Below are 25,702 nucleotides of genomic sequence, written 5' to 3'. Positions count from 1 at the left end.
TCTGATTTTTGATAAAAGGTCTCAGATATTCACTGCTATAAGGAAAATCTCCTCAAAAACTGGTGTTGGCAAAACTGCATTTATGTACGAGATTGAAATTAGATCCATTACTCACAGAAAAGAAGAAAATCAACTCAAAATGGATCAAGGACTTAAATGTAAGACCAGGGACTATGAAGCTTTTGGAAACAAATGTAGAGTAAGTACTAGAAGACACTTAAGTACAGATTGACTCTTAGAAAAGACCTTCAGGGCAAAGCAACAAAATCAAAACTAATCAAATGGGATTATATCAAAGTCAACAGCTTATGGACAGCAAAGGAAATCATCAATAAAGAGTCCTCCAACAGAATGAGCAAAAATATCTGTGAGCTACCTACCTATCTGAAAAAGGATTAATGTACAGAATACATCCGCAACTTAAAAAAAAATAAAATGAAACAATGAATCCAGATATGAAATGGCCAAAGGAGCTGAACAGAGTTCTCCATAGAAATACAAATGGCCACTGGTGCCGCGGCTCACTAGGCTAATCCTCCACCTGCGGCACCAGACACCAGGTTCTAGTCCTGGTCAGGGTGCCAGATTCTGTGGCGGTTGCTCCTCTTCCAGTCCAGCTCTCTGCTTTGGCCCGGGAGTGCAGTGGAGGATGGCCCAGGTCCTTGGGCCCTGCACCCACATGGGAGACCAGGAGAAACACTTGGCTCCTGGCATCGGATCAGCTTGGTGTGCCAACCACAGTGCACCGGCCACAGCAGCCATTGAGGATGAACCAACGGCAAAGGAAGACCTTTCTCTCTGTCTCTCTCTCTCACTGTCCACTGTGTTAAAAAATTTTAAAAAAGAAATACAAATGGCCAACAATTCTATGAAAAAAATGCTCAATATCACAAGCCATCATGGAAATGCCATCCAAACCACAATGATATGAGCTAGCCCTTTCAAAATGGTTAAGCTCCAAAGGACAGAGTCACAATGATAAGGTGGAAGTGGGAAAAGGGGAACACCTACACACTGCTGTTAAATATGTAAATTAGTGCAGGTGCTATGGAAAACTGCAGGAAGACTACTCCCTGGGGGCTGGAGGAACCTGAGAGAATGGCCTTTGGGGCCGGTGCGCCTGAAGCACCTGTGGAAGGGGCAGGTGGAGAGGGGAGGGGAAGAAAGGTGGGGGACAGGGGAGGGTAGCATGGTGTGTGCAGGCTGGGCTGCAGACTCCCACTGGAAGGCAGGGCCTGGGGGAGGTCCTGGTCTCAATCTAGGTCCATGGGGACCCCAGGTCTTCATTTATAAACCTGTCAGCCATGCCTAACTCCACCACTCAGCCTGCACCTCTATCTATACAGCTCCCTTCTGGGTCCTGCTCAGAAGAGGGGCGCCCTCACCCATCTCCCACAGAGCTGCAAGTGACAGGGTGGGTGGCAGATGCCACCATGGGGGCCAGAACTCCCTTCCCACATCCCCCAACAGGCAATCCCTGGAGACCACTATGAGGTGGCTGGTCAGGTGCCCACCAGTGGGAGCTGCCACCCTGAAAACTAGAGCTAGACACAAAGCAGGCCTGGCTCGACACCTCCTCCTGTCATTGGCCACCTGACCAGAGAGGCCCACACCGTTCGCCCTCTCCTGTCCACTGAGCTGAACACAGGTTGGGAAGGTGAGGTGAGGGATCAATGCTGGGTGTGGTGGGTGGAGTGCCATCATCGTAGGCACTGGTTCCAGTCCTGGCTGCCCCCTGTGAACACACCTGGGAAGGCAGGGGTCAGAGGACACAAAAGCCCCACCCCTAAACCACTCTTCAGGGAGTGTGGCCATGGCTGAGCCATGGTGGCCACAAAAGCGACAGACAGCAGCCATGTGGAAGCCAACGGTAAGAGCAGCTTCAGACCCCATGTTAAGGACCCAGAATCACCTGAGAGGCCCTAGAGATGCCAGCGACCAAGGACACAGCATTACTGGTGCTGATGAGGGGCGAGGGGAGGTCCAGACATGGACAGGCCTGGGGCAGCCAGGAATCCCAAGCACCTGTACCACTCCACAGCGTCTCTCCCGGCTCACAAGCACCCAAGACAGGAGCTGGGAACAGCTGGGACTCAAGCTGGCACCCGAAGGCCATGCCAGTGTTGGCTGTAGGCCCAGCTGTGCCACCTCGCTGTCCCTGATTCCACCAAACATCAAGTGCCTGAGCTCCTAGAGCTCTGAAGGCGTCCCCAGTGCTGAAAATGGTGGGGTTTTAGGGTTTTAAGATTCTTTTTTTTTATTTAAGATGCAGATTTGCAGAGAGAGAGAGAGATCTTCCACCTGCTGGTTCATTCCCCAAATGGCTACAGCAACAAGGGCTGCGCCAGGATGAAGCCATTAACTATGCATGTGCACACCACACACTTGCACAGTACACATACACATGTGAACCTACATGCACACAGAACACACACATACACACACACTAACATCACCGTCACGGTCCACACAGGTGATCTTATTCCAGGAAGGGGGTGGCCTGCCTGCTGTGGTCCACAGGGAAAACAGAAGCAGTAACCACACCCTGGAGCCACCAGGGTGGGCATAACTCTGACGCTGGGGCTCTGAGCAGAGTCCAGGTGCAGCAATGTGCTCTGCCCCTCCCCGCCTTCAGGAAATGGAGTCCTGGGGCCCTAATGGGCAGCTGCGAGGACTGGGTTTCACATTGGTTTTTGCAGGAATGTGTGGAACCCCTTGGCACTGAGAACGTTCCTGGTCCCAGGTGGGTCTGGGCCAGGAGGAAGACTCCCTGACCAGGCCAGCTCTGACTCTTGATCAGGACCTGCATGGCTGTGTCTCCTCCAGTGCAAGACACAAACACATCCAGAGAGAGGGAACAAGAGGCCAGGGCCAGCGCACTGAGGACAGGCCTCTGCCTGGGACCATGGCCTGGCCCTTCAGGGTCTCCGACACTCACCAGGATGAAAGCAGCCATGGGGTGTGGGTGGAGACTTAGGGTCCTGGGTTCTCCAGTGCCGGTACCAGCATGGCCCTGCGTCCTCTCCAAGGTGAGCATCACAAGGAGATTGGCGGGGGGGAGGCAGCCCCTTAATCTGGGCCCTTTTGGACATCTGCAGTCACCTGTGTCCAGGACAGGTGCTGGTGTCCTTTCCGCTTTGCTGGGTCCCTTCTCTGGGTGCATTTCTGAGTGGAGCCCACAGACCCCTGAGCCCACTGCCCCCTCCTCAGCAGCCCTCCACTAGGGCCAGCGACCCGCCTGCTGCTCAGGCTCACTGAGGGGGTCTGTCCCACACACCCCCCAGCCCATGCCAGTTGAACCATGTGCAGGAAGGGCCTGTGGGCTGAAGTATGCATCCGTGCACAGCCCATTCAGAGTTCACTTCTGGACTGAGTGTGTGTGCACTGCATATGTGTGACTGCAGAGCTCAGAGCCAGGCTACAACTGGCTGCATGTAAAACAAACTCAGGAGCTCCAGAGGGGACAGTGTTCCAGAAGCTGCATTCAAAACTCCATAGGGAATAGGAGGGACCTGGGCTCCTCTTCCTTTAAGCGTACTTCAGGGCACCCACGCTCAGCAGCTGCCCCCAGTGTCCACCAGCTCCTGAGGCCATCGCCTGTCCTCTGGCAGCTCCCAGCCTCTAGCGCCCAGCAGGTTCCTAAGGGTGGGGCCCACATGCTTGCAGGGTACATACCTATCAGTGAAGGAGCCCGTGATCTGAGGCCACAAATGCCAAACCAACCGTGAAACACTGTGGGCGAGGACAGGTTAGGGAGGCCCATGGCTACCTTAGCTGGCTCCTGGACACCAGTGACCACCTCTCTCCCTGCAGGGTTCTCACCCCCAACTCCACACCCCTGGACCCCCTCAGCCAAGGCTTCAAACAGCGTTCTTCATAGAAATGGTCCAGGCAGCTATAGACACTTCACTGACCTTGCTGAGGATGGCCCACAGAAGTGCAAGTCCTGGGACGCGGGGTGGTTTCTTCCCACTTGAAAAGCTAGAAATGTGGCCAGGGGTATGGCGGCCCATGGTCTGCAGGAGGCCGGGGTCAGCAGGATCGTCGGGCCACATAGAGCCTGGCTCTGAGTCCCACAGCTTTGTCGAGGATGAGGCCCCGCCATGAAAAAACTCCCCCAGCAGAGAACGGGAACAAACATTCCTGGGGAGAAACCAGGTTTTGCAAGGGCCAGCCAGGCCTGGGCAGGTAGGGCAGGGATACAGAGGCTACAGGGGTTGGGGCACAGTGTCAGCTTCTGTGGCTTCTGTCTCCCTCTAACTGTGCCCCTTCCCCCACTGTGGTTGTGGAAGCTCCCCAGGAGGGCCTGGCCTCGCTGACAGATGCACCAGGGACCCCAGCAGCCCAGATCCTGCAAGGCAACTTCCCACAACACAACACAGTCCCAGTTGCTGACTCTGGAGGTTTCAACGGGTGGGTGTGGGTGGCAGAACCTGCTGTCCCTCTTGGCACTGGGTCCGTGTATATGAGCCCCTCCCCCAAAGTCACTGAGGGGCAGAGACCTGGGTGGGACCCCTTGGGGTGGGGAGGGAGAAATGGTTCCAAGAGGGTGGGGGGGTGTGGCCTGGCAGCTGGAGGTACTCTAGTGGCCGGGCACGGTGACTCTTGGGCAGGTGCCTGTCCATGGGCAGTTTGCTCCACTGCCCACTGCTCCAATTGTTCTAGGCCCTTCCCTTGGCACTGGGCCAGTGTGGAGCCGAGGCCAGCATTGATGTTCAATCTGCCTAGACTCTATAATTTGAAGATTTCATTTTCTAAGAATTTTTTCTTTATTTATTTAAGAAGGAGGGAGCGAGAGCGCATGCTCCTCCTAGGTGTCTGAAGTTGCTGGAGCCCCAGGATGAAGCTGGAAACCAGAGTGGAGCCTGGATGGAAACCCCAGGTCTCATCCTGGTGCTCTCACTGCTGGGCCCAAAGATTGCCCAAGCAGTTTACACACACTGCATCATGGGTCTAATTAAATGCATCATGGGTCTACTCATGTGTATGAAAATAGGGAAGTAGAGTTTAGAATACCTTGGCAACTGAAACATCATACTGTCCTTAGCTAAGATCTTAGATAACATAAAAGATTTGGGCAAGGTTCATCTGCCAGTGTCCTTGTCCCACTGTGGTATGTTCAATTTGTCATCGTTTTCTGGTGACTGTCAATTGAGGGTAAAGCCCACAGCACTGACCTCTTACCCAGCCTGAGGAAGACCTGCGAGCAGAAAAGGGGCAGCTCTGTTGTGATTGATTTGAAGGAATGCTGTACACTTACTCATCCCTGCTCTGGGGTTAGTTTAAAACTAGGTTCCATTGGTCATGAGCCCTGTAAGAGCCCATCTACACCTGCCACCCCGTGATGGGCTGGGAAGTGGACCAATGTGGAGAGAGTGGCCAGTGCACAAGAGCGAGTGTGCTCCACACGTGGCTCACAGTCCCACTGAGGGCAATGACCTCACCTGCACAGAATGTTGGCACAGGCCAGACTTCTGTGATGTCATCCTCCGTGGCAGTTATTAGGCCTTGCTGCCAGCACAGTGGCACAGGGACAGGCGCCGAGGGCAGGGACAGAGCAGGGAGAGCAGGTCTGTGGGGAGAGGGCCTGGGGAGCAAGGGAGTGGTGGACATGGGTGAGGCAAGGGAGAAGGCAGGATGGGGGTATGGGCACAGGCAGGGTAATGGAGGATGGGGACAAACAGAGTGGTTCAGGGGTGGGCCAGGGTGGGCCGAGGGAGGGCGAGGGAGGGCCGAGGGAGGGAGAGGGTGGGTGAGGGTGGGCCGAGGGAGGGCGAGGGTGGGTGAGGGTGGGCCGAGGGAGGGTGAAGGTGGGCGAGGGTGGGCGAGGGAGGGCGAGGGAGGCCGAGGGTGGGCCGAGGGAGGGCGAGGGAGGGCGAGGGAGGGCCGAAGGTGGGCCGAGGGAGGGCGAGGGAGGCCGAGGGAGGCCGAGGGTGGGCCGAGGGAGGGCGAGGGAGGGCGAGGGAGGGCCGAAGGTGGGCCGAGGGAGGGCGAGGGAGGGCGAGGGTGGGCGAGGGTGGGCCGAGGGAGGGCCGAGGGTGGGTGAGGGTGGGCCGAGGGAGGGCCGAGGGTGGGCCGAGGGAGGGCGAGGGTGGGCCGAGGGTGGGCCGAGGGAGGGCGAGGGTGGGCCGAGGGAGGGCGAGGGAGGGCGAGGGAGGGCCGAAGGTGGGCCGAGGGAGGGCGAGGGAGGGCGAGGGTGGGCGAGGGTGGGCCGAGGGAGGGCCGAGGGTGGGCGAGGGTGGGCCGAGGGAGGGCGAGGGTGGGCCGAGGGAGGGCGAGGGTGGGCGAGGGTGGGCCGAGGGAGGGCGAGGGTGGGCCGAGGGTGGGCGAGGGAGGGCGAGGGTGGGCCGAGGGTGGGCCGAGGGAGGCTGAGCATGGGCTTCTTGTGGAATTGGGAGGGAGAAGGGGAACACGGGGTGATGGTGGTGGCAGGCATGGAATGGGGCACTGGATCCAGGACAATGGGGAGAGCAGTGGAAGAGGAGACTGGGGGGGCAATGGGGGGCTCTCTGTAGCATTCATGCTGCACCATGGGTACGTGGGGAGAGTGTTGGGTATTTCTCAACCCAACCTGGCCTTCCCTCCCTTGTGAAATGGCAAGGGTTTGAATCCCTGGAACCAGATCCAACTCATTGCCTGTGTTTATAAATAAAGGTTCCACATTGATCTGAAAACTACCATGTGGTGTGTAATTTTTCCACAAAGATTTATGCATTGGAAACAGAAATGAGCAAAAGAGGTGGTGACAGAGAGGTCTTCCTTCCTCTGGTTCACTTCCCACAGGACCCCAACAGTCAGGTAGGGGCCAGGATGGAGCCTGGAGCAGGGAACTCCTACTACTCTCCTAAATGGGTGGTAGGGCCAAAGTACTTGGGCCTGGATCTGCTGTATTCCTAGGCACACAAGCAGAAGACTGGATGGGAAGTGGAGCAGCTGAGACTTGAAATAGTGCTCCAACGTGGGAGCTTAGCTGAGCAGAAGCTCCAAAAAGGTTGGCTCCCTTGTGAAGTGTCAGTGAGTGTAAGAGTTTGCACACCCTAGGGATGGAAGGTGATGTTCCATCTGCTAGTTCACGTGCACACCACACTGGGTACTACTGCCTGAGACAGTGTTGGGACCCCCACAGGCATACATAAAATCTTTGGCACCTCCCCTTGCCAGCTGAGGGAGGCCTGGTTTTGAGTGGAGAGCTTCACTGAAGAGGGCCGACTCACCTCGTGGGACTAGAGATGGGAGGGGAGGTCCTGAGCCCAGCAGGATCCTAGGCTGTGTCCGGTGCTGAAGGAGGCTCATGTCTGGCTTTCCCCAGCAATGTGTCCGACAGCTATGAAACACGACAAAACCAACAACTTTTAAGGCCTCTGGGAATCCACCAAAAAAACCCCAAACCAACCAACCACAAAACAGACAGCACTGATTGATGGAGAATTGCTGACTGCCCAGGAAAGAAGAGTGGGAGAAGGTGGTATGCTGGCCTGGAGCTGTGTCCCTTTCCTCCCCACCCTGAGCTTGTGGTGCTACCAGGGTGGGTAAAGGTGTCTATCAAAACCAGCAGTTTGGTTTGTTGGACATGGTGCTGAGGGGAGAGCAAGGAACCCATGCTCAAGTCCTCACCAGTAAAAAGAGCAAACTTCACAGGACAGAATGCAGGAAAGTGGCAGTCCTGCTGGCCAAAGGTTAGAGGCCCTTTGGGCCAGGGGAAGACCAGTGTGCCAAACAATTTTTTTATTTTTTTTATGATTAGGTATTTATTTGAAAGCCCAAGATACAGAGACTGTGACATAGAGAGATCTTCCATCCAACTGGTTTACTCCCCAGGTGGTTGCATCAACCACTATGGGACCAGGCCAAAGCCGGGAGTCAGGAGTCAGGAGTCGAGACTTCCCGGTCTCCCATGAGGGTGGCAGGGCCCCAAGCACTTGTTCCATCTGCCACTGCTTTCCCCAGGACATTCGAGAGAATCCTGATCAGAAGTGGAACAGCCTGGATACAAACCAGTACCCATATGGGATGCTGGCATTACAAAAGGTGACTGAACCTACTATGCTACAACACTGGCCCCCAATTTTTTTATTGATTGGAAAGGCAGGGACACACAAAAGAGAAAAAGACAGATGGGGAGAACGTCCATCCTTGTTTAGCCCTCCAAATAGGTACAACATCCATGGCTGGGCCAGGCAGAAGCCAGGACCCAGGCATTCAACCTGGGTCCATGTGGGTGGCAAGGACCCAACAACTTGAGCCACTACCTGTTGTCTCCCAGGGTGGGTATTACAGGAAACTGGAACTGGAAGGAGAGCTGGGACTTGAACTCAGGTCCTCTGTTATGGGATGGGAGCGTCCCAACAGGTGGTGTCATCGCTGTGCCACACACCCTCCCCCAGAGAGAAGTTTACCAGGAGAATCCTGGATGCCATGGTTGGGCTAGACTGAACTCAGCAACCAGGAGCTTCATTCACATCTCCCACGTGGGAAAGCAGAGAAGATGGCCCATGTCTTTGGGCCTCTGAATCCAACTGGGACACCTGGGGGAAGCTCTCTGAGCCATGGCGTGCAGAAGATCTGCTCCACCCATCCATGGAGAGAGAGCCATGTTCCCAGAACCAGCTCTCTGTGGCTGCTCCACCTTGGGTTTTGAGCCCCTGAGCCTCTGCTATGTTGAGTGCCTGGGAGTACCTCACAGTTTTACCTGGGTACACAGCCCCCATCAATCCTCCCAGCCAGACTCAAGGTCAGTGGGGAACAGGGACTTTGCTCTCTGGCAATATCCCTGGATCCCACACGTGCACCAAGAGTCACTCGCCACAGCCCCTCCTTGTTTCACAATGGCACCTTCTCCCCACCATCCTCCAGCTGAACTGCCAGCTGCTGGGCACATGCCTGAGACCTGCTCAGCTGCTACTTACACCCATAATTCCACCTGCCCTCTCTCAGCCACCTGTTTGTGGGGAAACAGGGAGAGGGAAATGTGCCCCTTTGTCCCACTGGGTAAGTGGATGCCCTGTCGCAATCAGGACTCCAGGCCGCATTCACAGACAGCGCAGTCGACCAGGCTCTCCCTCCAGCTAGATCACCAGTGTCACAGGTTTCTGCACTCTGATCTCACTCACTCTCCAAAGCTGGTGCAGTCTCCTGCTCTCGGCTCCTGGGGTCATGTGCTGTGTCTGTGCTTGCTGCTTTGCGTCCACGTGGGCCTTCCACCATGATCCACGGTGTCCTTCTTCCTTCCTCAGCACTTCCTGTAGTTTGCTCTCCAAGTCTCCCCTAAGAATATACTTCATCCACTTTTTTTTTTGCTGTTTTCCCCTAGCCTAAAGCAGTACACCCCTTCCCCATTCTGCTCTTTTGGAATCTCCAAGATGCTTTACTTTAAAATGGCTATGCCTCATGAACGGGCATAGCAACACAGCAGAACACAATTTATTGTTTAGAGGTCCGGCATAAGCAAATTCAGTTCAGAGTACTAATGTTAGATTTCGTGGCATTTATTCTCACTAGTTAATTTTCAGAAGTCTTACTAACAGTAAGGAATCCTTTGGGAAATTTAGCAGTTTCCTTGCTGAAAACCACTGGGTTACATTGTTTTGGGAGTGGAACATTGTGCCCTCCTTAGAACATTAGTGAAGGCCTTGATAGTCACTCTTTGGCAAACAACTCTGCTGCTGAAAATACAAAGGGAGAGACAGGAGTGACATTTGCATTTTGATTTAGATAGTACTTTGTTCTCAACTATTTATGGTCTCCTTTCCTCTTCAGAATGCACTTGTACACACACACACACACACACACACACACACATTCCTCTGATATAAAGTAGTCTGTACAGAGAATCGAGCCAATTAACTGAGACGTGAGCAATGTAGAGAGTAGAGTGTAAGGAGAGAAAAATTCACTGCTCTACAATTATATCAAACACGATGAAGATTCACTGCCGGTCTGATGTCTGTTTTAGGGGATCATATGATAACAGCTTTTCCCCTTCTGGTTTTCCATTTAGCTGTGCTTTTAGATTTTTTTTTCATGTTTTTGGTAATCTTCCTTTAAATATCTGTACAAGAGTTAACATTGCAATGTGGCATTGCTACCAGTACTCCACTATGTGATACTTATTTTAACACCTTTGATAGTCTGAGAAAATTTGATGGGTTAGTTTTTTTCTGGAGCAATTCCTTTACTTCACTTATTTTAACCCACTGCTTTTGGTAATGCTGTTTATGAGGAGTTGTCTTCACTTCTTGCTCCTGGAATCACGACTATCATGAATATTCTGCTTTCTGACTCCTGGCAGCTCAGGTGAGATGACTCAGCCTTTTGAAAGCCCTACTCAGCAGTTGCACTCCCTAGAATATTTTCTGACTTCTTTCAAAATATTTTAACCAAAAAAGATTTTGAAGGCAAAATGAGAAAAGGTTGAAATTAAGTTATATACATATATTGCATATCTTATCTTTGTTTTTCAAATTTATTTCTGTAGTGGAATATAAGCACTCTAAGGGCTAAGCCATGCATATACTACAATAAACATTTATGGAATGTGGTATTTATTTTCAAAAGCCTCAACAAAAAGCAGCAGTAAAGCTGAAATATCATATGTTTGAGAATAATATAATAATACCAATATCCAAAATGTTAGAATGATGCAATTATTTGTTTCTGACTACAGATTTCCTGATATGATCATGGTATATAGTTTAGCATTAGACCAAGATTTATTGCCTCATAAAAACAACATTAAAATAATTTATTTTGTGTGAATTAGAATTCTAAGACATAAAAAATGAGAATTAAACCTTGATTCAAGAAATTTTTGAAAAGTGCATTGAAGGATCATAGGCAGCATACAAAAGAACCCCTGAAGAAGATAGTGAACCACAACCAGGAGCAAGACACAAAGAGAGTCCTCTGTGTGGCTGAGATTCTAAACTACAACTTGTCCCCAGATCTTGATCTTTCTGATTTGCTTACCGAAGGCTCCCACTGTCACTGATGCAGGCTTTTGGTGTCACTATCATACCAGTGCAGGCACTGCTGCCTGTGAAAGCTCAGTGACCTTACAACTGCTGAAGTCACTGCCAGAAATGACAACTTAGCAGCTTCTTTCCAGCTGAGGGCAGCTGTCTGTGTTTGGCTACACTGACAGCATATGTCTACCCTAGGGGTAATACACACCAGGAAATCATGTATTTGGCATATTCTACTTCTTCTTGGCAACAATTCCAAAACTGGAAAACAACGTTGCACCCAATATAAAAGATGTTACACCCTCTGCACATTCACCCAGCATTCTGTAATATCATTTGTAAAAGTCTTTATTTTTTTGAAAGGCAGAGAAAGAGTGAAGGGGGGGGTCCCCTATCCACTGGTTCACTCCCCAGATGGCTGCAATGGCAGGAGCTGCGCTGATCCGAAGCCAAGAACCAGGAGCTTCCTCCAGGTCTCCCACGCTGGGGCAGAGGCTCAAGCACTTTGGCCATCTTCTGCTGCCTTCCCAGGCCATAGCAGAGGGCTGGATCAGAAGTGGAGCAGCCAGGACTCAAACCTGTGCCCATATGGGATGCTGGTACTCCAGGTGGCAGCTATACCTGTACATCACAGCGCCTGCCCCCAATATCTTCTGAACTCTAGTTGGCCCCATAATATATTCTTGACCAGTAAGGTGCACCTGGAAAATGAGATGAACATGGTCCAAATACTTAAGTGCTACCACTCACATTATAAACTTGGATGGAGTTCCAGGCTCCTGACTCCATCAGGGATTACAGCCATTCTGTTAGTGAACCAGAGAAAGATCTCTTTTCCCACTATGTCTCTTTGTCTCCCCCTCTTTCTCTGTCACTCTGCCTTTTAAATAATAATAATAAAATGGCCAACAAACACTTGAAAAAATACTTAGGATCACTAATCATTAGGGAAATGAAAATCAAAACCACAATGAGGTTTCATGTCACTCCACATAGAATGGCACTCACACAGAAATCAACAAATAACAGAGGCTGGCGAGCATGCGATGAAAAAGGTACTCTGGTCCACTGTTGGTGGGAATGCAAACAGGGGCAGCCACTGTGGAAGACAGTATGGAGATACCTCTATAGACCTACCCTATGATCCAGCCACCCCACTGCTGCAAATTGTCTTCAAACAGTACTTTATACGTTTTGTGTCTGTGTGGGTGCTTTGTGTCTGTATGGGTGCAAACTGTTGAAATCTTTACTTAGTATAGACTTGGTATTCTATATAAAAATAATTAAAAATGAATCCTAATGAAGAATGGGATGGGAGGAGTATGAGGTGGGACGGGAGTTGGGGTGGGAGGGAGGCTCTGGGGGGGAAGAACCACTATATTCCTAAAGCTGTACCTATGAAATTTGTATTAATTAAATAAAAGCTAAAAAATTAAGAGTGGGAATGGAATAGGAAGAAGGGTTAGAGCATGGGTGGGAGGGAGGATAGGGTAGCAAGTATCACTGTGTTCCTAAATCTGTATATATGAAATACATGAAACTTGTATAACTTAAATAAAATTAAAAAATAAGTGATTCCAAGATCTGCAAAAAGAAAAATTAAACAAATACAAGAAAGCAAAACACATTATAATCTTAGTGTCCCATTAACAGACAGTGTCAACTACCAGTCTTCTGAGTGAGCCCAAACACCAGTAGTCTCAACTGACATAATCATAACCCCCTGAAGGGTCACAGACAGGAACTGATCAACGGAGTCCAGAAAGCTCACTAAATCCACTGAGGCATGAGAGTGCAAAACAAACTATTCCTGGAGACAACATTATGGCATTTCAGGTAAAGCTACCACCTGCAGGGCTGGCATCCCATACAAGTATCAGTTCAAGTCCCAGCTGCTCCCTGCTAATGTGCCTGGGAGAGCAGCAGATGAGCCAAGTCCTTGGGACCTTGCTACCTATGGTAAAGATCAGGATGCAGTTACAGGCTCCTGGCTTCAGACTGGCCCAGCTCAAGCTCTTGTGACCATTTGGGGTATAAACCAGAGGGTATAAAATGTCTCTCTGGGGTCCAGTGCTGTGGGGTAGTGGGTAAAGCCACCACCTGCAGTGCAAGTGCCCAAGGTGCCAGTTTGTACCCTGGCTACCCCACTTCCAATCCGGCTTTCTGCTGTGGCCTGGGAAAGCAGTAAAAAAATGGCCCAGGTACTTCTACCCCTGCACCTGTGTGTAAGAACCAGAAGAACATCTTGGCTCCTGGCTTCAGATATGCCCAGCTCTGACCATTGAGGCCATTTGAGGAGTGAACCAGCAGCCAGAAGACCTTTCTCCACCCTTCCCCTCTCCCTCTCTGCTTCTCTGTAACTGTCAAATAAATCAAAAAGAAAGAAAAGTGGCCCTGATGAGGGATGCAAACATTTCTTAAAAAAATAAAGAAAATGTCTATCTTTCCCTCTCTCTGTAGCTTTGCCTTTCAAATAAATAAATAACCCTTTTAAAAGAATATTATTCAGGACGGTGCTGTGGCACAGCAGGTTAAGGCCCTACCCTGAAGTGCCAGCATCCCATACGGGCGCCAGTTCTAGCTCCACTTCCAATCCAGCTCTCTGCTATGGTCTGGGAAAGCAGAAGATGGCCCAAGTCTTTGAGCCCCTTGCACCCACATGGGAGACCCAGAAGAGGCTGCTAGCTCCTGATTTTGCATCAGCCCAGCTCTGGCTGTTGTAGCCATTTGGGGAGTGAACCAACGGATGGAAGGCCTCTCTCTCTCTGTCTCTACCTCTCTCATCCAAATAAATAAAGATAAATCTGTAAGAAAATGATATATTATTAAGTCATCACATTTTGAAATAATGTTACATTAGATATAAGAAAAGAAAGTAATTTTGCAAATGCAGAAGTAGTGTGCCTATCTCCACACAAAGAAGGTAGAGGAGGAGGAGGAGAAGAAAAAGGAGCCAAAATAAAAGATACAGGGTAACTACAGATTTAGGAATCAGAGGTAGACATTTGGCCTAGAGGTTAAATTGTTGGTTGGGTTGCCCATGTCCCATACCTGAGTACTTGGTCTCAACTTCCATCTTTGCCCTAGATTCCAGTTTCCTGCCAATGCAGAACCTAGGAAGCAGTGGTAATGACTCAAATAATTTGGTCCTTGACATGCACTTTGGACAAAGAATAAACAGAAACAATTCTGCAAATTATAACTGGCCCTGTTTCCTTCAAACCACCAAAAGCAGACAAGATAGTAACTGAAAAATAGTACCATTTCTTGAGTGATAGGGACTCTGCTAGATGCCTCCTGTAAGAGTCTTTATTTTTCTTTACTGTTAATAAATCATTGATCACAATTTTAAGATATGCCACTTCTTGTTATAAGGTTAAAAAAAAACACAAGCTCAGAGAGGATAAGTAATTTTCCCATCATTACACAGCTTAGGGCTGCCACAGACCGGTTGTGGAGGTAAGTCTTTCTAAACCCAAAGGCAAATTTTAACTGGCAACACTTGGCAGTTTTTTTCCTGTTATTCAATAGCCTGAAGCTGGCTCGGCAGAAGCTGCATGCTTATTTCAAAGGGAAAGATACAACATCAATCAGTTCAAAGCTGAGTGTTTAGAATCACCAGGTGATTTTGAGAAGACAATACTAACTCCTGGTGAGGTGTATTTCCACCTGTGTGTCTAGATTCATGAGCAACGCTAGAGCTGGAGCTCTCTACACCAAATTACTACCATTGTAATACAATTGACTCCTATCAATATATGCCTTCAGAACCATTCTGAAGACTTACAAACTACCCATTTGTCCATAGGGTATGTCCAACCACTCAAAGATAAAGGATAGCAGTTATTGGTGGAATAAATGTAGCAATGGGTAAAATTGCTCAAAAATCACTATTTATTTATTAAAAACAGAAGTAGTGTATGATCGTGGGGTCACCCACTGAGATTCTTACTAAACTAAGTTGGCTTTGTAATGAATACTTGCCTTGGCAGCTGTAACAATGAATATATTCTGTGAAAGGATGATTGCAGATTGTGGGCTCAATGTGCAATGTCTACCAAGGCAAAAATTTTCTCTCCTTGTTGATTCGAAATTATGTAGTGCTGCTCTCAGTCAGTTCATCTCAAGGATATTATTACCTCTATTCTACCACCTTGTATGGCACTCACAATGAAACCAATTCTATTGGAAGGCCCCTGGAGGCAGAGCTGTTTTTTCAACTTGCTGAAATGCATTCAGGTCCTCCTAGTTCTGTAAGACCAATGAAATCAAGTAGTTCTTTTTCCTATTTGGCATGGACAACCATCACAACAGGAGGGGCCTCCGTTGCTGAATGCTGAGGTATCTTGCACTGAATTAAACTTCATTCCATCTATGTGCAGTATTACGTAAAATTTCACTTTCTGAGCAGACCCCCAGTGATTTCTTTTTAAGTCATGCGCTACCCAGGCAGTACAACTGTTTACTTGTCTATCCCCATACTACAGGGGGCACTCAAGTACTGTGCAGGAGAATCTTTAGACCTTTCTGGTCCTCAATTTTTGGGAGGATGAGCGGCATCCATGACAGACAACAGCATTCATTACCATCTTCCTGTTATGCGACAAGAGCCTATGCATTTTTACTACTGGTATTCTCACCCACAGATAACCCAGGCTAAACTAGAGAAAGGGACACTAAGATATTTTTGACAGGACTGCTCTGTGATACCCCTATCTCCCCAGAGCCCCATTAACTGGCACCATGTGTGACCCTCAGTTTGCTCAGGAAATACCTGAGATGGGCCTGATTCATTTAGAATTCAGGTTTTTTCAATAGGCAGTGAGGGACAGGTTACAGAACTGGGTTGGAAAAGCAGATAAACAACACAGAGGTCATTTCTTTTCTTTCTAAGCATAAAAACCATGATGGAATGACCTTCAACCCCAGATTCTGCTACATGGACCTCACTATCAACTTTGGAGTTACTTTACTTCTACTTACATAAATTATAATTTGATGATAAAATACTGAATTATAAAATTTTCATAAGATGGCTGATATACACTTATTTTTTTATATTGAGAGAGAATCTTGAGGGCTGGATTCTACTTAACTTATAAAGGAGACAACAAATCCTATTTCATCAGTATGAAAAAGATGTCCTTTGATTTTTTTATATTACCTTCATATTTCCCTGGCTGGCCAGGACATAATAGTTACAATTAACATTAGTTTCCTGGGCAATCTTGGCAGCATAAATTTCTGTGTGTCAACAGAGAGTCAAAGTGATGGCAATACCCTGAGAGACTGACTCCTTCCCTAAGGCCCTGTCAAGTGTACAGTGCTCTCAGCACAGAGGCAGAAAACCCACTTCATTAAGGAGGACCCTGCACCATCCAAGGAAGGACAGTGAAACAGAATGTCACAGGGGCTGGCGCCTTGGCTGACTTGGTTAATCCTCTGCCTGCGGTGCCGGCATCCCATATGGGTGTGACGTTCTAGTCACGGTTGCTCCTCTTCCAGTCCAGCTCTCTGCTGTGGCCTGGGAAAACAGTGGAGGATGGCTCAAGTGCTTGGGCCCCTGCACCCACATGGGAGATCAGCAGGAAGCACCTGGCTCCTGGCTTTGGATCAGAATAGCTTGGGCCGTGGCAGCCATTTGTGAGGTGAACCAACGAAAGGAAGACTTTTCTCTCTCTCTCTCCCTCCTCTCACTGTCTAACTCTGTCAAATAAAAAAATAGAATGGCACAGAGGTTTCCTCTCCTCATCTTACTATCATGACCGCCAATGTACTTTTCTTACCCTGCCAGGCTCCAGTGTATCAGAAACATCACATTGTTAGCAAAACAACCTGGGATCTACCATTCATGGACTTGAGTTTCTGCAGGGACACATTGATAGCTGAATCCCAAATACTTCTTACAGCTAAAAAGTACTGTGTGTAGTCTTTCTCAACTCAAAGCCTGGAAGAATATCCTTAGTACCAACACGTCAGAGGAAGGGCCCCATTACCCTGATATACCTGACTTTAGGGAAGAACTATTTAACGTAAGAACAGACATACCCATCCCTTCCTCAAGTTCCACCTGCTCTCTCTAAGTCAACTCTCCTTAGAGGGCATCACCTGCAAGGACAGCCCCAGAACTGAGCCTCCTGTGTCTGGTCAGAGCCTCAGGCTCACAGCCTCATCCTACAGGAGGGAGTGCATCCACTCCTCTACAAACCTAATCTGGATCCATCAGAGAAGCTCCCTGGACAGGTACACACATCACTGTGGAATAAGTTCCTCTCCCAGTCCTTACTGCTCAACTCAGGATGCCCCTGGAGGAGTTGGATAGTGGATCAGGCATATGTGAGAGTCCCCTGAAGTTTGTGACTGGGCTTATCCCTATCTGCACCCTCTTTGGGTGCCACTTGCTCTAATGTCACCTGGTGTTGCTTGGGCTAACTCCTGTCCCACAAACATGCTGTCTCTGATGCACTCCCTCAGCTCTTGAGCTCAGAATGTAGACTAAGCCCAGGCTGCTGCAGGAGACACAGAGTAATGACAAACATCAGGTCTCATCTTCAGTTCCCCAGGCGTGTTTTACACACATCCCTGGACCCCAGGAACTCAGAGAAATCTCGGAAGAACGGACACCAGAGAGGTACAAAGATCTTATCCTATTTCTTGACAAACTGACGAAAATGATTGCCGTGAGAATTTTGCAAACTCCTGTGGCAACTGATTGGCAGCAGAATTCACACACAAGCCTTGCCCTCAAGGCTCCCTGTCCCAAGAATGTAACTCATCACCCAGAATCTATTATCTGTATTTCAGCTTACTTTAGATCAAACATAGCTACTTCCACTGTTCAAATATATGAGATGGGACTACTCTTTTATCAGAGCTCAGAAAGCCCTATTATTAATACTCAGCTGATTTTCAACCACTCTCTGACAGGCTGAGACTAAGGAACACACTAAATACTACTTAAGAAAACACATTCACTATGACTTTACTCCACCATTCTCCTTTAGGTTTTTCAGATCTGCTCTATTAGATGGCTTGTTTCCTTAAATTATTCCCAATAGATATAATGAGATCTCTCCTCTGTTTATCTCAAAAGTAGGAAAAAGATCAATTGGATGAGGGCATAATCTAATAAAATTCAAATTTAATGATTCAAATTTGATGATACCTGCTTTCCAGATTTTTGATCTTTTCAATTGCAGTCATGGTAATCAATGAATGGGAAATGAATGACTACAAAGAGGATTCCCTGGTCTTTGGAAGGCAATAAAAATTTTTACAACAGAACCCTAGTGATGGTTGCACAATTACATGAATCTACTAACACCAAGGTGTTATGCATCTGTAATTGGTGATTTTTCTTTTAATTAATTTCAAAGGAAATGTCAAATTTCTGCTCCAAAATGTAAATAACTAAATAGTCACTTGTAAAGACAAGAAAATAGTACAACATACTAAACACCAATTCTCTTCTTAGATTAGCCCAAAAATTGAGGTCATAAGGAAAACAGCGTCCCTGAACATGAGAAATATGGGCCACTACAAGAAATACAAGCTTACCAGGAAGAGAGAAGCTGCTGAATGCAGCAAATGGTAAGGACACTTCCATAGTAACTGTCCAACTGCTGGAGGCTGGAGGTGACCTGCCTTGACAGTTAAAAACATTTTTGTGAATGGGCATTTTGCCTTGTAGTTGGAACACCCATTGAGACACCCACAATTACAGTGCCTCAGTTTGAATCCAGGTTCTGCCAACGAAGACCCTGGGAGTCAGATGATGACTCACAGAAATCTATCACTGCCATGCAAATGGGAGACCTGGATTTAGTTCCCAGCTTCCATGTCTGGCATAGTTGGAATCACCCAGTGCATCACAGTTCAGTGGAAGTGAACAGTTATTAATCATTCTCTGTGAGTCTGCTTCTTAAATTGGGGTCAAGGTGGAGTTTTGGAAATAGTTTTGGAAATGTTACCACAAGAAACACAAACAGGTTCTCTTTAAGAGTAGAAAAATTGGCTGGCGCCGCGGCTCAATAGGCTAATCCTCCACCTGCGGTGCTGGCACACTGGGTTCTAGTCCCAGTCAGGGCACCGGATTCTGTCCCGGTTGCCCCTCTTCCAGGCCAGCTCTCTGCTATGGCCCGGGAAGTGCAGAGGAGGATGGCCCAAGTGCTTGGGCCCTGCACCTGTATGGGAGACCAGGAGAAGCACCTGGCTCCTGGCCGCGGCGGCCATTGGAGGGTGAACCAACTGCAAAAAGGAAGACCTTTCTCTCTCTCTCTCTCTCTCTCTCTCTCACTGTCCACTCTGCCTGTACATAAATAAATAAATAAATAAATGAGTAGAAAAATCATCTGTGCCCAGCGCCAGCACTACTCCTGTCACTTCTGCCCCTCTGGAGGTCCTGTGGCCTGTAAATCCCAGCCTCAAATACAATACAGCAGCTCCAGCCCCACCCTCTGGCAGTGACTAGGGGTCTGCTTGCCCCGTCTAATGGGCTTCACTGCTACTCCTGGGGCTCTGGCACATCAGGCAATGGCTCAGGCCACATAACCAGGCTGTCCCAGGGTCAGCTTGGCCTGCTCCCAGAACCAGTGGTCTCTAGCACTTCTTGTATCACATTTGGGTGATGGGTGGTGAGCCGTCACTGGGCCCACTCACAGAGCCAGCCAGGTGTGCTTCCAGAAAGAATGTCATTTCTGCAACTCTGTTCCCTCACTCTAGTGGTGGCTGAGAGACTCCATACCACGGGGCCAAGCAACTCCAATGGACCCCAGAAATACCCACACCCTTGATGCTGCTGTAGTGAACTACAGCCAAATAAGCTATACGGAGAGGCCGCTATGGTATTTAACTTGAAATGGAGACAAAAACATGCTACATAGTCAATACCTAAAGACAGACATTCAGGAAAAATCCTTCCATCCTGGAAAACCATCCCTTAAAAATGATACAAAAAAACTGATCTATCAGATGTGCAACAATCAACATAGGGACAGAAGAGTGAAAAGTGAAACAATATGCTACCCAAAAAGAATATAACCACACTACAGTACAAGAACACAAAGAAAAGGTGGTGAGTAAAATGCCAGATAACGAATTCAAAAGACAGGCTATAAGGATCCTCAGAGAGACACAAGAGAATATGGACAGTTAGCTGAACGTTATGCATGATATCAATGAATGAAAACTTCAACAGAGACAGAGACCTTGAAAAAGAACTAAAGAGAAATCTTAGAAAGCATGAAGTGATTGAGTCAAAAAAGTTACAAATCTCAACAACAGAGACTAGACTGAGCAAAAGAAGGAATATCTGAACTCAAAGACGAGTCTTTTTAAATATACCAGTCAGACAAAAGGAACAAAAGAGAAGATGGCCTCCTGAGACCAGCGGAGCACAACATAAACAAGCATTCAAATTTCCGTAGTCACGGCTGCTCCACTCCCCATCCTCCTCTCTGCTATGGTCTGGGAAAGCAGTAGAAGATGGCCCAAGTCCTTGGGCCCCTACATCCATGCGGGAGAACTGGAAGAAGCTCCTGGGTCAGATTGACACAGCTCCAGCTGTTGCGACCAATTTGGGAATGAACCAGCAGGTGGAAGTCCTCTCTCTCTCTCCTCTCTCTGTGTAACTCTTACTTTCAAGTAAATAAATAAATCTTAAAAAATGCTTTTGTTCAGAATTTTTTTCAGAATTCTGAATATAGGATGTTTATGAGATCATTGGCATTCCTGGCTAATGCTGATGTACTCAGTAACAACCAATAAACACTCTCAAGTGTGGATGGCGTGTAAAACATCCTCAAGTATATTTTAATTATTTTACTGAGATGAAGTATGCTATTCTGCATGCATAATATTATCAATATTACATTAAATCTCTTCATTTATCAGCACTAATGCTACTTAGAAGAGCTGTTAATAAAATAATTCATTCTCATAGCATAACCTGGATCAGGAATACATGATGGCTCCTATCTATTATGCTGAGCTAAGAGAGGGCTTCTGTTATAATATCAATTTATGTTCTAAAAATGGCTCTGTGAACAAGTGCTTTCATGTGCTAGAGTTCCATCTCAATCACAGTATTTGAAGACAAGTGGGGATGGCAGATAACTGTTAAACAACCCCTTTGTGCTAATGCCTGTGACCTCATCCAAACACACCATTATCTGTGCAAATGCAGTACACATTTACATGCTGCGTATTAAAATTTTCATGAGATTTAAAGTGTTAGCTAAATACCATAACATACATCGACCACAAGGCCTTCTTCATAACTAGGTGATGAGGACACAGCCTGCAACTCCCTGTTAGAAGTCTGCTGTCTGGGGCGGGCAGTTGGTGCAGCTGTTAGGACACCACATAGACACCAGCATCCCTCATCCCAGTGTCTGGGTGTGAGTCCCCACTCCACTCCTGAAGCTTCCTGCTCATGCACATCCTGGGAGGCAGTGGTGATGGCTCCAGTACTTGGGTCCCTGACACGCACGTGGGAGGAGATCCAGATTGGACTGTAAGCTCCTGGCTCAGCCCCAGCTGTTGTAGGCAATTGGGAAATCAATCAGCTGGTAAGAAATTCTCTCTCTCTCTCCTCCCCACCACTACTAGATTCTCTGTCCCTCAAATACAAAAATAATTAAGTAAAGAATTGAATAAAATATAAAAAGAAAGCAAAAGTGTGTTGTCTTTGGCTATATGTAGTTTTTTTTTTAAAGATTTTTAAATTTATTTGACAGTTAAAGTTACACAAAGAGAGAAGGAGAGGCAGAGAGATAGAGAGAGAGGTCTTCCATCTGCTGGTTCATTCCCCAGATGGTCCCAATGGCTACTCCATTTCACATTCAGCTCCCTGCTGATGGTCTGGGAAAACAGTAGATGATGGCCCAAATGCTTGGGCCCCTGGACCGGTGTAGGAGACCTGGAAGAAGCTCCTGGTATCAGCCCAGCTCCAGCCATTGCAGCCATTTGGGGGGAAGTGAACCAGTGGATGGAAGACCTCTCTCTCTGTCTCTCTCTCCATCTGTCTGTAACTCCATCTCTGAAATAAATAAAATCTTAAATAAGTAAGATTCCCTCTTGGTCTTAATCTCTGTAACTCTGACATAAATAAATAAATAAATAAGGCTGGTGCTATGGCACAGTGGGTTAAAGACCTGGGCTGAAGCGCCGGCATCCTGTATGGGTGCCAGTTCTAATCCCAGATGCTCCTCTTACGATCCAGCTCTCTGCTATGGCCTGGGAAAGCAGTAGAAGATGGCCCAAGTCCTTGGGGCCGTGCACCCACATGGGAGACCTGGAAGAAGCTCCTGGCTCCTGGCTCTGGATCACCACAGCTCAAGCCATTACATCCATATGGGAAGCGAACAAGAAGGTAGAAGACCTTCTCTCTGTCTCTAACTATCTCTGTAACTCTTTCAAAGAAATAAAATAAATCTTAAAATAAATCTTTTCTAAAAAAGAATTGTACCTATGAAATACATGAAATCTGTTCTTTATATTAATAATGTTTTTTAATGCCCGGCTTTCTGGATTTTCCACCTGCAAAAAGACTCAGAAAACATGAGAGTAGTTGTATTTGCAAGGTGACTGCTGCAATAAGCAGCCCCTCTTTGCAGATATTTACAAGCTTAAATCAAGCCAAAGACCTTCGGATGCTTTCAAAACCCAACACAATTCTGAGGTACCAGGTGTTAGGATTTTTAACATACCCATTTTTGTTTTTCTAAAAAATATTTTTAATTAATTATTTTATTTGAAAGGCAGATAGAAGAGAGAACTTTCATCTAATGGGTCACTCTCCAAATGCCCACAGAGCTGAGTGTGCGGGCCTGCCGCACCAGTTGAATGGAACCTGAAGGAGGGAGTGGGACTGTAAAGAGGGACAAGGGTGCAGAGAATGGAGCCAAGACAACAAGGCTGATCAAGGCTCGTTTATTCTAAAGTCCCAGCGGCATTTATCCATATCCAGCTGCAGAACAAAGAATCACAAAGAACCACAAAAAATAGTAACATACGTAAGCAAGTTATTGGGGCATCCGGCAGCAAAGATAATTTTAACAGGGTGTTCTTGATTATCATCCTCCTTCAGGATGGGAGTATGTGACTTTCTTATCCTAGAAATTTCTCAAGCCAAGATTGGCCCTGATTTGTCCAAAGGCTGCCTACATCTTCCCCTTTTTTATTTTATTGAGAACGGCCTCTGTCTTAGGCTGCCCTCAGTCATCTCTGCCCTTACCCGTCATTGGTAACTCTGGCAGCTTGGCCTAGAGCCCTGTCTTAGGTTGGTACAGGATGCTGAGTATCTTACCCGTTTCTGAGGACCATTCCCACATCTCTGTCAAATGATGACTAGGTAAAGAAATTATGGGGGCAGGCACCATGGTAAAGTGGGATAAGTCTCAGTCTACTGCACCAGCACCCCATAGTGGTGCCAGTTTTAAGCCTGGATGTTCCCTGATGATGGCCTAGGAAAACAGTAGAAGATGGCCCAAGTCCTTGCACCCACGTGGGAGACCCAGAAGAAGCTCCTGGCCCCTGGCTTTGGAACAGCCCAGTTCTTTTGTTTTGTTTTGTTTTTTTTTCTTTTGTTTTGGCAGGCAGAGTTAGGCAGTGAGAGAGAGAGAGAGAGAGAGAGAGACAGAGAGAAAGGTCTTCCTTCCATTGGTTCACCCCAAAATGGCCACTATGGCTGGCGCACTGTGCCGATCCAAAGCCAGGAGCCAGGTGCTTCTTCCTGGCCTCCCACATGGGTGCAGGGCCCAAGCACTTGGGCCATCCTCCACTGCACTTCTGGGCCACAGCAGAGAGCTGGACTGGAAGAGGAGCCACAGGGACACAACCAGCACCCCAACCAAGACTAGAACCTGGAGTGCCATGGCCAAAAGATAGAGGATTAGCACGGTAGCCGCAGGGCCGGCCACAACAGCCCAGTTCTAGCCATTGCAGCCATTTAGTGAGTAACCAGATGGAAGACCTCTCATTCTCAGATAGAAGACCTCTCATTCTCTGTCTCTCCCTCTCTCTTACTCTGCCTCTAAAATAAATAACTCTTGAAAAGAAGTAATTGTGGTATACACACAATATGGGATACTATTTAGCAGGAAAAATGCAATGCTGTCTCTTGCAACAAAATGGATGCAACTGGAAACCATTATACTTAGTGAAATAACCTAGTCTCAAAAAGAAAAATACCGTATGTTGTCCCTGATCTGTGGTAATTAACAGAGTACTTAACACGTGTGTAGGAGTGAAATGGGCATTTTGAGATATGATGCTTTTTTACAAGCCTTGTCTCACTTTGAGGAACAATTTATTTTCTTCAGACTATTTCTTGAACTTTTACTTAGTGTACAGTTAATATTATGAGTATAAAGTTAACTGAAAATAGGTATCTGTAAGAATTAACAGTGCAAATGGGAGAGGGAGGAGGAAGAAGTATGGAAGCATGGGATATAGGAAATATTGGATGCGAAGAATCAATATGCTCCTGAATATGTATATAGCAAGTACATGAAATTTGTTTACTTTACATAACATTTTAAAAAAATAGATAATCTGCTAACAAGACTGACAAAGAAAAAAAGAGGAAAAACCCTCAAAATTTCAAGTAAATAAGATTAGATGGAAAAGTAGACATTATAACCAACACTACTGAAATAAAAGGCTTCAAAACACATAGCTATCCAATACTATATGCTAATAAACTGGAAAACCTTGGAGAAATGGAGACGTTTATAAATACAAATAACTTACCAAATTAAATCCAGAAGATAAACACAATCTGACAGACTCATAAAAAGTAATGGGATTGTAGCAGTAATCAAAATTCTTCCATCAATGAAAAGCCCAAGACTTGGTGGTTTTACTATCAAATTCCACAAAACATTTAAAGACAAACTCCAACACTTTTCAAAGTATTTGAAAACACTGAACAGGATGAAACGCTGCCAAACTCCTTTTAGGAGGCCAACATCACTTAGACACCAAAAACAAAGACACAAAAGGGAAAGAAGACTACAGGCCTATATCCTCGAAGGAGACAGATGCAAAGATTCTCAACAAAGTACTAGCCAAACAATTCAAAACATCAAAAAGCTCATACATAACTATCAACTGGAATTTATCCAGAAAAAGCCACGGTGGTTCCACATTTGCAAACCAATCAACATCATAAATTAATCAACATAATGGAAGAATAAAAACCCTACTCTCATTAGATGCAGAGAAAGCACTGGGTATGATTCATTACCCTTTGATGGTAGATATAGAAGGAATATGCCTCGGGGCCAGCGCCATGGCTCACCTGATTAATCCGCCACCTCCGGCGCGGACATCCCATATGGGTGTTGGGTTCTAGTCCCGGTTACTCCTCTTCCAGACCAGCTCTCTGCTGTGGCCTGGGAGCGTGGTGGGGGATGGACCAAGTGCTTGGGCCCCTACAACCATGAGGTAAACCTGGGGGAGGCTCATAGCTCCTGGCTTTGGCTTGCACAGTTCAGGCCATGTCGGCCATTTGGGGAATGAACCGATGGAAGGAAGACCTTTCTCTTTCTCTTTCTCTTTCTCTTTCTTTCTCTTTCTCTTTCTTTCTCTCTCTCTCTCTCTTTCTCTCTCTCCCCTCTCCCCTCACTCCTCTCTCCTCTCTCTCCCTCTCCTCTCTCTCTCTCGCTCCTCTCTCTCTCTCTCTCTCTCTCTCTCTGTAACTCTGCCTGTCAAATGAATAAAGAAAAGAAGGGTTACTC

The 25,702-nt window shown here is 47.4% G+C and overlaps 1 protein-coding gene across 1 annotated transcript in view; it reads right to left on the bottom strand.

Moving 5' to 3' along the window:
• Positions 1-25,702, bottom strand: part of LOC127486036 (uncharacterized) — a 167,068-nt gene that overhangs the window by 97,146 nt on the left and 44,220 nt on the right. Inside the window, exons 3-4 of the mRNA XM_070063826.1 lie at positions 7,215-7,324; positions 3,915-4,143 (exon numbers count right to left, since the gene is read on the bottom strand). Coding sequence (XP_069919927.1) covers positions 3,915-4,143; positions 7,215-7,293 — 308 coding nt within the window. The 5' untranslated portion in view covers positions 7,294-7,324. The remainder of the gene's footprint in view (positions 1-3,914; positions 4,144-7,214; positions 7,325-25,702) is intronic.

The sequence above is a fragment of the Oryctolagus cuniculus genome, chromosome 19 (genome assembly GCF_964237555.1).
Source record: "Oryctolagus cuniculus chromosome 19, mOryCun1.1, whole genome shotgun sequence".
Lineage (NCBI taxonomy): Eukaryota > Metazoa > Chordata > Mammalia > Lagomorpha > Leporidae > Oryctolagus > Oryctolagus cuniculus.
This window is presented reverse-complemented; position numbering and strand designations above follow the sequence as displayed.